The 12,244-nt window shown below is 45.6% G+C and overlaps 1 protein-coding gene across 1 annotated transcript in view; it reads right to left on the minus strand.

The window, feature by feature from the left end:
• The window catches only part of LOC135822821 (uncharacterized), a 30,236-nt gene that overhangs the window by 17,417 nt on the left and 575 nt on the right, over positions 1–12,244 (minus strand). The window contains exons 2-3 of the mRNA XM_065335656.1: positions 11,967–12,050; positions 2,276–2,294 (exon numbers count right to left, since the gene is read on the minus strand). Of these exons, the coding sequence (XP_065191728.1) occupies positions 2,276–2,294; positions 11,967–12,050 (103 nt within the window). The remainder of the gene's footprint in view (positions 1–2,275; positions 2,295–11,966; positions 12,051–12,244) is intronic.

A 12,244-nucleotide genomic window follows, 5' to 3' on the forward strand; every position in this document is an offset into this window, starting at 1 on the left:
AGCAGACCATTACCAGTGCGAGAGAGAAAACTACAAAGGGCTTCGCTTTCTGTCGCATCGTCTCTCTTGCATGCAACTAACGAGAAAATCGTGTACTTACCCTCGCATTCACACGCGAACTATCAAATACGTCCTGTGCCGCATGCTGATCAGGTAGTGCAATGTATGTGTTGTACAGTGTACTCTCAGTTGACATGCCCCCTTTCGAACCCAGACAATCTTTTCGGGATTGGTCTATTGAGAGCCCCCCCCCCCCCCTTTGCTTATTCTCTTCCTGTTCACCCTCCCTCCACCCCCCCCCCCCCCCCCCAACGCGCCCCTTTTCTCTGTCTCTCTATCTCTCTGTTTCTGTTTCTCTGTCTCTCTATCTCTCTGTTTCTCTGACTATGTATACAGCATACAGTATTGGGTATAATTATATCTATTTACCTATCTAACTAAAAGGACAGAAAGTGGTCCAGTTTGGTTTTTTCATAACTCAAAGTTTCATGCTATTGCAATCAGACGACTGATACTAATACCTGAGACTGATCACTATGAATATGATCATGTGTGATACTTGGTGCTTAAATTGATATGGGCCACAACCAGCTAAAACATGTCTTAGAGTGAAATTTTTCAAGTTTTGTTTTCCTCCAGAAAACAGTTCTTGGGACCTTAGTTGACCTCTTGAAGGTGATACAGGGCAGAAAAGTAGTCTACAAGTGCCCCAAACACCGCTTTCAAAATATGTACTTTGAAATAAAAAATGACAGTTTTCGCACAGTCTGACACAAAGAGACAAACTATTACTTAGTGGCTTTTGTGGCGGAGCACAATACAACGGAACTAAAGATGTTGACACAGACTTGACCATGTCAACGACATCAGTTCAAAGGCATGGCCCAAGTTCTTCCTGGAAAGCAACACGATGCTCTGGGCGGCGTCGCACTTGCATACTCTTTCGATTCTGGCAGTGACACATTCGATCGTCGCCTGCGCTTCTGAGACTGCGTCAGACGACTCATGAGAGCTGAACGCAAGTAACGTCGTAAGGCAGCCGGTTCGCTGCCCCCACAACTTGTGCCTCTTCGCTACTGGAGACGACGGGGACGATTCAGCTTCGCTGTCGACATCAACATCACGGAGATCCCAACAAATTGTCAGCGTCGCTCTGCAGACCCGACGCCACGGACTTGCAGGCACCTGAACAAACCTGGGCCATGCACAGCGATCGTCTGGCCCTGCGAGCTGCTCTAGTATCACTAGATGCGGACATTGTCAGTCTTTTCTCGCCAGCTACTTGAACTAGACCGCCAAACAAGTGTTTGAACAAAATTTGAGAAGATGATCGCAACATCATGAATGAAGTGCAGAGTGAACGCGCTCCAAAAAAACTTTTTTTCATTTCGTCATTTCCCAACTTTTTTACGAAACCCCAAAGACATGTTTTAGCTGATCGCGGCCCATATTACTCTACACGATTCACGAATAACGCCAGTATCACACAGACGCTATAATTATGGTTGCCGGCAATTTCCAAAATTACTCCTTTGTATCTATCTATCTATCTAAGAGTTGGTGGACAAGCCATTGATTATCCACTCTCATTGTAATATCAAAAAAGTATTCTTTCTATACCAAAGAGTGGTATATTTGATAAATAAATATACTTCAGTAGAAACATTTACGATACTTCTCCAGACGTTTCGTTGTGTGAAACACTTCTTCAGTGGATAAAGAAAGACATCCAAAAATCCACTGACGATGTTGTTCAGAATAACGAAACGTCTGGAGAAGTATCGTAAATATTTCTAATGAAGTACTTGTATCTTACACAAGAGAGAGATTGAAAGCTTTGTTACAACTCTGAGTTTCACGTATTACTACGATCATCAGGCAACCAATGAAGTATCTTATCAAATAATTATACCACTCTTTGGTCTATTTATCTAATCAATCTGCGGACAAAACTGTGAAGTCCTTTGTGGACTCATCAGCGCAGGACAGAGAAAATGAGCCCGAACCTGGTAGCAATGAAAAATATTTTTTCCAAAGCCAGATTTAAACCAGACCCAAACGTACCTTGCCAGAGTGCTCAAACTGACAAGTCAGTGAGCTTTGCATAACGCAAACAGCAAAGGCACTACCCCACATGAGCTATCTATCTATCTCCCTCTCTCTGTCACAATCTCTGTCTTTGTTTTTCTCTAATATCTCATACTTGAAGACTTTGATAACCAAAAATCATTACTACGAAGAAGTTCTCAAATCGAGCAGACAGATTGGCACCCACCTGTTCTAAGTTCCTCTTTCTTCATTTCGTTGATTGTTCCCAAGCAGAAACACAGCACACACACACACACACACACACACACACACACACACACACACACACACACACACACACACACACACACATGAACACCAGAAATGAGTTGATCAATTTACTTTTATTCCCCAAGTTATGATAGACAGAGTAGACGATTGGCATAGCCAGAACCCACAGACCTCAATTTCGCATCTCATCATGCATGCATTTGTGTGTGTGCGTGCGCTTATGTGTCTGTGTGTGTGTGTGTGTGCTCGGGCATGTGTACGTGTGTGTGTGTGTGTGTGTGTGTGTGTGTGTGTGTGTGTGTGTGTGTGTGTGTGTGTGTGTGTGTGTGTGTGTAGGTGTGTGGCACCGTGTGTGGCCCCTTTTTTCACAGGAGAAAAGTGGCCAAGTACGAAAAAGGTTAATGTCCAGTGATATCCTACAAAGTCGGGTGGTACAACATTTAGTGCTTGATGCACAGGATCAGACACGGGTCGATTGCGACATTCGTTTTCCCCAGCCCCCAGGGTCTAAGCTACGTGCCGCTTTTCAGTCCCAAAATTCGTATTTTTGTGGTGAGGTATACTGTAAAGCGTGAAATTTTCGCGGCGTTTTTAGTTCGCGTTTTCAGAATCCGGACAGGTTTGCGAGGTTTTAATTTTGCGATTGCAGAATTTGAAAATTTTAAAGCAGAGGTGTTCAGCCAAAGAAGGCTAAGCAAGGACAAGCTAACTTTTGAACAGCTGATTTGTTTCCGCTTTCAGTGGCATGTCGACCGATCTTGGCTCTCACCTCATCCGTGTATCTATGGTAGTCACCACGCTTCCTCTTCTTTTTCTCAAACGTAGCCAGCTCCTTTTCCACGGCTGAGTTTGCTGCAGCGACGGTAATGCTTGCCGCAGGAGGAAGGTATGAAGCCTGCTTCGCAGTGCTGCTGTCATCATTTTTCTGCATCCACTGAAGGAACGGCATACTACTAGTGACGAGAGAGAAGCAGTAGTGCGATCGTCGAGGGAAAACTTCAAAAGGATGTGAAAGGAATGAACTTCGGTCCGAGTTATTTGTACAGCAGTGGTGCAAGGAAACTCTTGGTGGCAATCTTCACGAATACGCTGGATTGCGCTACTATTTGTGCTACTGTGACATTCTTGCTAAACCTTTCACGGATCTCCTTTCCGCGCTGTCTAAATTTCGCGATTTCCACGCGACCATCGAAATAATTTCACGGTTTCCAGTAAGTCATACGTCAGACTTTTACCTTTTTGACAATCTAACTTAATGGGTACCGGTACATACATACGTACAAGACGCTACAAATGCTTAACCCTTTGGCATCCATGGATTCCTTCAGGATTCGCGCAGAGGTGCGCGATCGATCGCGCAACAGTCCCAGTATGCATTTCAACATTATCTAATTTCACGCACCAGATTTGGAATATCTCCATCTTGGTCTCTTTGGAAAGCTACAGATCTCCTCTCGCCAGGTATCGCCACTAAGTACTCCACAGGAGCAACAGAATCGCCGTCACGTCTTTTGAGAGCTGCCCTATTGCGCCTGAGCGAGATACTGTGCCCACATCCACAAATGTCATTGGTTCTGAAGTTTTACTCAATGTAGAACGGTGAATCACAGCCCTGCAGGTTCCTGAAGCCCAAGCGATTCATTTGGCCTCCACTATGCATGCGCTATGCAACCATGAGTCACAGGCGACGTCCCTTTCCAAACAAATTCAAGCGCATCCATGTTTCGCTCTTCAGCGCTCAGTGAATCTTCATCACGCCAGATCATACGACACACGGCTGGGAAGCTTATTCTCTCAACTTTCCGATAAGTCCTCATTCTTGGCGATCGAAGAAAGGACAATGGAGTTACGACAATGCACAAACTGGCACGGTTGCGCACGAGCAAACTCGTGTTCAAAAATGACCTTTAACTTGTGGTTCGAGGTCAAAGGGTTAACAATTTAAGAAGAACAACTGAGGTTATAGCAAAAGGGCCTAGTTTGTCCTTCACTCTGAACTGACATGTAGAAGCTTTGTGCAAGTGGAATGATGGATTTCAGTACATGAAAACAGTCGAATGACATCATACACTCATTATATGCATGGAGCGCTGTAGAGCACAACCAGCATTCGGATTATTTATAAGCCGCAGGGATGTTTTTTGGATGCATTTCAAAGTGCAGCCGACACCCCGGAAAGCACGGTATGTGCTGTGGTGCTAAGCCACAAGCAGTTGCAGTGGTTGCACTTCATGTACAGTGAAACCTTGTTACGAAGAACACTGATAAAACAAATGTTTGCCTAAGAAGAACTAGCATTCGAAACTGTATTGGATAAAACCCTGTGTATTCACCGGGTAAAACATATGGAAAAGAAGAACTCCCGTTATTGCGAACGAATATCATCGGTCCCTTGATGTTCGTCCTAAAGAGGTTTGACTCTATTTCAGAGCTGCCAAGTTCGTTTTCTCTTTGGTCAGGAGATCTCCCTCAAAGGGGGATAGCCAGGCCGGAGGTCGGTCGGTAGCCCCTCAAACGAGTGGTTTTCCATCTACTTCCTCAGTAAACAAAAACATCGTGATGGATTTTTGAGGGACTGGTTTGCGCACAAACTGCCGTGAAATTAGTCACGATTACTTTCTCAGCCTTCCCTGGCATGCCGTGAAAGAGATACGATGCAAAGAAAGCGACCATTCACCGGGGTACTGAACCAGCATGCGTGATGCTGAGCGCATGTGTAAATTTGCTTATGGCAATAGTGACTTCAGTCAATTTTCAAACTCGCTCCAAATGCTCCGATTTTAGTCTTAACCCTTTCACTGCCACTGTCGACAGCGCATTCATGCACTTCAAGTGACATTGTTGACTTGCGTCGACGAGTAAACATGCATTCCCCAGTGCTGTTGTCGACTTCCGTCGACAGGCAGACCTCACCCAGTTTGGCCCTCTAATTTCGAATATTGGAGATGTTTAGCCGTGATAGACGGCCACGGGGCCCTGGAAGATGTCCATACCCATCGAAATACGCTGCCAGAAGTATGGGTTGCCATTTGAAAAAAATTGAACCAGCGTCGTTGAAAATGCGCATCCGATTTTTGCCGAGCGGTGGGGAAGAAATCGGTTCTCACGCACTTCCACCTCCCAGAGTCGGTGCGAGTATTTTCCCCTTTCCCGTCAACTTTCATTGCGCGGAGCATGGAATTTGGTTCAGACTTGATGCCTAGCTATTACTGTTAAACGACAAACTTTCGCGAGCGAATAACTTCCGCGACTTTCGCGAGCAGGGCCGAATCACGAAAGTTTGACACGCGAATGTGAAATATGTACAATCATGTACTACGCGATGCTTCAATGATCGATTGTGCACTGTCTGTACATACACTGCACAGACTCTGGACTAGCGCTGATCATTGCTTGCATGGCTACAGTCCAAAGCGTGCAGCTGCGGAAAGTAAGGGACCTTCGTAAATACCGATACTTATTTTGAAACGAAAACTAGTCATTTGTCTTCAACCTCCCTCCCCCTACCTCAGAAACGAACACATACAAACGGTACATAGCATCGATATTTTTTTCTTTTTCTTCTGGACGTGATCACACATACAAACTGTGCATCGATATTTTTTAAGAAACGAACAGGCGCTCAACCCCTTCTCCCCTAAACGACTAGTTTTCGTTTCTATACAAATATCTAGAGACTCCCTCGATTTAGGATAAAGCCTGTGGAGAATCCATAAATACAAATCTATATTTACAGATGGCCCCTAACATACCAAAACTAGTCTTACTAGTTGTCGTTGGAGTACGGCGACTTGAACCAGAATTGCAGAAGAGAATAAAACAATCAACTGGAGAATGTCTCAGTGTTGTGTAGAGGGTTGTTGAACTTGTTGGAGTGTTTGGCCAGCTTGCTGTTGCGTAGATTTTAGTTAGTGTTGTACTGCTCGAAGAAGTCTTCTGAATTTTATCGCCATTAGTGTCGCAGTGGCTCAGCCGTTCGAAGAGAAAGTCTTCCGAAGATCCCTCTTCGAAAACGCCATCCTTTCTCCCAGTACCGTAAAGTCCGCTGCAAACGCCCACCCCATTTTTCCAAGATCTGCTGGCCTGTACACACCGACCCCATGCACTGTCACCCCTACTGTACGAAAGTGCATCTCACACCGTAGTGCGAAGAGCGCTTTGCTACGGTAAACTATGTCCTCTTTCCTGGTTTCGAAATCGCTCTGGGCACTAGCCACGAGCTAGCTCGTAGTGATATTATGATGATGGCTATTTTAATTCGCAAATCCAAACGGGAGTTTCTTCCGAATAATAAGGTAGCGAAGAACAGAGTATTGCAGGAACCAAATACACTTCTGACGGTGTTTCAAGCCATCATTTCCAAATCACACAACGCTCAAAGCAAGTGTTTTTTCTCGAGCACTTCAGAGTTTTCAACAAGTTAGCAACGACTTTGTAGGGGTAGCTTCGGTGACATACCCTGTTCGAATTGCAACTGCAATACTGCGAGCAATCAAGTGGTTGAATTACGCTTCGTCAGAACAATCACTGTTCCGTTCTGAAAGCGCGACATGGTGCACAGCAGAAATGTCATGAAAACTAGATGGATTCTACCGCATTACCACATGGAGAGCGAACTACCACAAAGACGACTCATTTATTGAATGAAAGGAATTCTCGACAGAAGTTTTTCTTTGCAGCAAGATAATGACAATCGCTTTGCAGAGCCTCCTGGTAAGACATGGGCAGTTTGTAGGCATTACAGCCGCTTTCGTACGCATTCGACCTTCGTGTCAGTTTTCTACAACTATATTGACCTGAAAAAGACGAAAATAGTATGGACACCCTGGGGTGGGCGTTTGCTGCGAAGTGGGCGTTTGCAGCAAAGTGGGCGTTTGCTGCGAAGTGGGCGTTTGCTGCGAAGTGGGCGTTTGCAGCGAAGTGGGCGTTTGCTGCGAAGTGGGCGTTTGCAGCGGACTTTACGGTACTAGTGCTCACCTTATGATTATCTTTGATTCCTTCTTTGATTTCTTCTCTTCTGACATTCTTCATGCACTCTGCACCTCAGCACTCCGAGTCTTAGTAAAATAAAATTCTTGAAGATTTTCGGTGGAAGGTAAAAATCGCTAAAATTAATCGCCGCTAACTGGTCCAGTTTGCTAAAACGCTAAAACGCTAAATTTGGCCTGAATTTGGCCGCCGCGAAAGTTTGTCGTTTTACAGTACCCAAGACTCCAGGCGGCTATCCGTTGCGATAGGCGGTTGGAGTCACGGGTAGAGACAACCAGACGCTGGATTCCTCGGGGATGCATTCACTGTAAACTTGATGGAAACAGCGCTGGCGGCGTTCACTGGGTCCAGAAGTAAAATTTTCTAAGAACTACCACGTTACCATGGCGACCAGCACGGTGAAGAGACACTACGGGTATGTCAGCTACAACCTAATTATATTCTTTCTACAACGATACCTACCTCTGGCTCAATACCTGACGATCTACTGCAAGCTGATGCGAAAGTGCAACACCCGCGAACGCCGCGCTTGTCAACGGAACAGGGAAGTGCTTCACTCTCCAAAGTTGAAAAGTATTTGGACTGCTGCTAATCGGGAGAACAAACGACCGCCACGGCGGCAGAACATTCCGCAGCTGTTCACCGACACGATCCGCTTCACCAAACGACTTACGAACGTTTCGTTCTCCGAGTTTTCTGGTGGCAGCAACAAGAATTCCGTCCGCAACGACAGGACGAAAGTCTCTCGCAACTGAAGTCCTGTTGCCACGAAGACAGAGAAGATTCCGCAAGTTATCTCTTCTGCTTCCAGTATTATAGCTCTCCTGTCCACTGGCATATCTTTCAATCCCAGCGAACGAAAAAAGGATCTGCTTCTCTCTCCAAAACAACGAACAACTAACTAAGGGACCATCGCAAAAGTTCGCAGAAGCCCCCGAAACGAAGACCGTGAGTTTCGGGCCTGACCCCCCTCCCTCCCCCCTCAAACGAAACGACAGTCACAATATGGGCTTCATTATTTCACTTGGATGCTGCACACATAATAATTATTATAATATACTACACAGCAGGGGTTCATAAACCCTATGAACCCCTGCTAGTCCATAAACCACGCGTTTTATGGACTCTTGGTACTAGACTACACACAGTGTACAGGCAGCCAGCTACGCGACACGCGCAGTTGCATGAATGGACTACGCGTCCTGACAAGCGATCTACGCCGGCTGTGATGGCATGCTAATCTATATCAGCTCCTACATGTCGTCAATACTTTTTTGAATTGAAGCCCGGTTTGCGATTTTCGACACGACTCCCTCCCCCCCAAACGTATGCTCTTCGTTTCAGGGGCTTCTGCGAACTTTTGCGATGGTCCCTAACTTTACTTCGCCAGTGTCCGGGCCGATCGTGTACATAGTGTATGCAGCGCATGCGGCGCACTTTCGCATGACATGACACGCATTTATGTGCAGCACGTTTGTACTTCGGATTTGGCAATTTTTTTCGACGGCAATGGCTTCCTTTAGGAGTTGTCTACCTACGATGTATACTTTGGAAAGCGATAGTCGGTACAGAAAGTACCATAAACTCCAGGAAAAGTTGGCCTTTCGATTTTTTGAGCTGGAGGTAAAAAGTGCCTGGCATGGAGGGGTGTACTGCTCAGCTGACAGCCTGGCAGGGAGCGCCTTGTCACCTTCAGGGTTCAGCTGGCAGTGAAAGGGTTAATCAATTCTCTAGAGTACAGAATATAAGAAATCTGCAAGTAGTATTCAATTTCGCCAAACCATTACCTAGGGATAGTGATTTGAAGTGCAACAATTTCGGACTATCGCTATAAACACAAATGAATGGGTGAAATGGGAGAAGCGAGAAAATTTCAAGACGACTGCACAGTACAGTATGGTGTACAGTGCACAAGTACAAAGCCTCATCACTCGAACTGAGCGGACCGTGCGCATATGGTATTGCTTATAACTTGGTATGCTGGCGCAAAACAATTGCTCATGGAGGAAGACGAAAGGGTCTCAACGCCTGGAAATGTCAAATGGCCAGAAGTTGTTCGACGCTGATGATGATGGCATAGTCTGCGGCACTGCGACCCGACCAGAACAAGCCAAAACTCATCACCTAAAAAAACGCTTGTCGTATGGAAACGGGACTTTGGGTTTCAAACGCATGAACATCATTCTCTTCTCTCCGACAAAGCAATACACTTGCTGAAATATTCTAGAATTTGACGTAACCACGCCGAAAAACAATGTGAAGTCGGATTCTCCCATCTGAAGTATTGAAACTTGTTTTTCCACAGAATCAGGGTCTGGGTTCGAGGGAGTGAAGTCACAAATGACAATGGGTCCGTTTGATCCTAAAATAGGGGATTCACACTCACGAGGAAACCTGAGGTCACGGGACAAGGTAAAAGTTCAGACCTTCGGTCAACAGAGTGGGGCCGTTCACACCCGTGGTCAGTTTTCCCTTGGCCGTATGTTTGGCAATGGATTTGTGGTGGGGCAATTAAAAAATGATCTGTAACTGCATTTTTGTAGTACGTTCTGTGCACGATTTTCCGAGGGCACTGTCTGAAAATGCAGGTTGCGATGCACCCGTACAACTACGGGTTCAGAGTTCTCGCCAAAGACAAGATCTACACACGCGCATCGTATGGCGACGGGATTTTTCCCTTAACAAATGCCCTGAGGCCCACGGCCACGGCTTTGCCAATTTTTTCCCGAAAGGTTCTTCCTTTCCCCCAGTACCATAGTTTCCATAACAACTTTCCCATAACCGTGGTTTTACCTGTGTGTGTGTGAATCCCCTATAAGGTGAACTTAAGGAATACTAGTGATAACCACAAGTGCAAGCATTGTACATGAGAAAACACAACCAGGGGTATGCATAGGCCATTCACACGACGTGTAAACACTTGCACGTGTGTGACCAAGATAACACTGGCAAACCGTCATCCAGTTCACACGGTGCTGGGCAAACTTTACAACCGTCAATGTATCCCTAGTGACCTATTGAAAATACCGGGAAATGTTAAATTTAAAATTTTCCGTTGTTCAAGCAATGCAAGTTTATTGCATCCGAGTAAATATCCTTGGAAACGGTACGATAAAAGTGAGTTTGGACGTCGTGTGAATGGCCTATAAACATCAGTGTGTGTAGTGCAGTATCTGGTGAAAAACATATTCACGGTCAACATGTGTCACTAGTGACACCAAAAACACATACTGGAGAGTGTAATAGTGATAGACATCTCATCAAGCGTACATAAACAAGAGTGCGCACCTCTCACATCTGCTCTGTTCCATGGGGGAGTTATTCGTCCATACAATGCATGCGCAAAACATGCGATGGGCACTGGACCTTCATTGCGAGTCTCTGTTTCGCCGTCTTGAAACCAACAATTTTTCGTACCAGACGATGGCAATTGTGACGAAACGTTGTACATAAAAGGAATCGGTTCGGTTTGCAGTGCTGTGGGAATGGGTGTGTCCACCCAACTACTCTCTTCAAATTTCTCTCCCTGTTAACCCTCTCAGTGCCATGAGCGACTTTAGTCGCCCAGAATGAGAATGTGTGTACAAATATTTTCGTATCTCAACTTCTACACACAGGAGAGTAACAAACGAGCACTCAACGTCTCCAGGAAGACCTACTTAGCACATCGGTTTGTGTCCGTGAGGATAAACGTCGCCAGAATGCAGGAAATGGACATCGCTCAGGCGCCCTCTCGAGGAAGACTATTTTCGCTGCATTTTCTCTTCACAATGGTCTGCCTGACCTTGATATCTTTTCAGAGAGCCATCGTTTGTAAAGATCTGTGGATATACAGCTGAGCTATGAAAAATTTGAGTCCAGCTCAACTCAGAAAAATTTGTATTTTTCTGACCCCCTTGGCGCTGAAATGGTTAATTAATAGCTTGTTATCAAACCCATAGCGCATTTCAATGAAACCCATCCAAGCCACTCACGTGCCCACAGACTCATAGTTTCTGCCTTGCACAGTATTACAGTCAGACCTCGCATAACCGCACACATCCGTTTTCCACAAAAATATCCGGATAGGCGAGGGAACCGGATAATCAAACACGCACACTGTATGTATGCATGGCATATGCTGTAAATCGGTAACCAACGATTTTCTTCCGGATGTCGAGGGATCCAGATAAAAGAGGACCGGATAAGCAAGGTCTGCCTGTACTAAACAGTACAGCATGTGCAGTGCAGAATCAGGTGGAACACATGTTCACGATCAACATGTGTAAATATTCACAATGTGAACGGCAACATGAGGGGTGTGATGGTGCCAAACATCCCATCAAGAGTACATACCCCCCCCCCCCCCCCCCCCCCCCGAGTGTGCAACTGGAATGGGGTTGTGGGACGGCGCAATCCATGATGTACGTCATTTTTGGGTCAGACTTGCCTCATTCCATCGCGGCGGTGCACCACGTCCACACTTCCTCTACTTATGATGTCAATATTATGACGTGCAACACAGATTTCGCCGTCCCAAATAGGTGCACCTCACGTGACTCACGTGACACCTAATCACTGCATAGTTCAACCAATCAAATGAACGACACGCTGTAATGAATACTGTATACACAGTACATCTAAATTCAGTCACTCACAGTCAAGTCTATTCAACATACCTTCGCACTCTCGTGCTTCAGCAGCAACTGCACACATCCCCTATACTTCTTTTGCCTGGCTAGGTCCAACGCTGTTTTCCCATCCTGAGTAACTCAACAACACATCACAGGGACAACAGAAAAAAATATTCGTGAAAATTCGAATTTTACAAAAACGAAAACACAACGAAGGGCAAGGACATAATCTACAACAAAACGAAATCAGTCTATCCACAAGACGACTTACATGTACAGAACAAGTCTCTCCTTCCTCAGCAACATTGCTACTCCATGCATTC

The sequence above is a fragment of the Sycon ciliatum genome, chromosome 8 (assembly GCF_964019385.1).
Source record: "Sycon ciliatum chromosome 8, ocSycCili1.1, whole genome shotgun sequence".
NCBI lineage: Eukaryota > Metazoa > Porifera > Calcarea > Leucosolenida > Sycettidae > Sycon > Sycon ciliatum.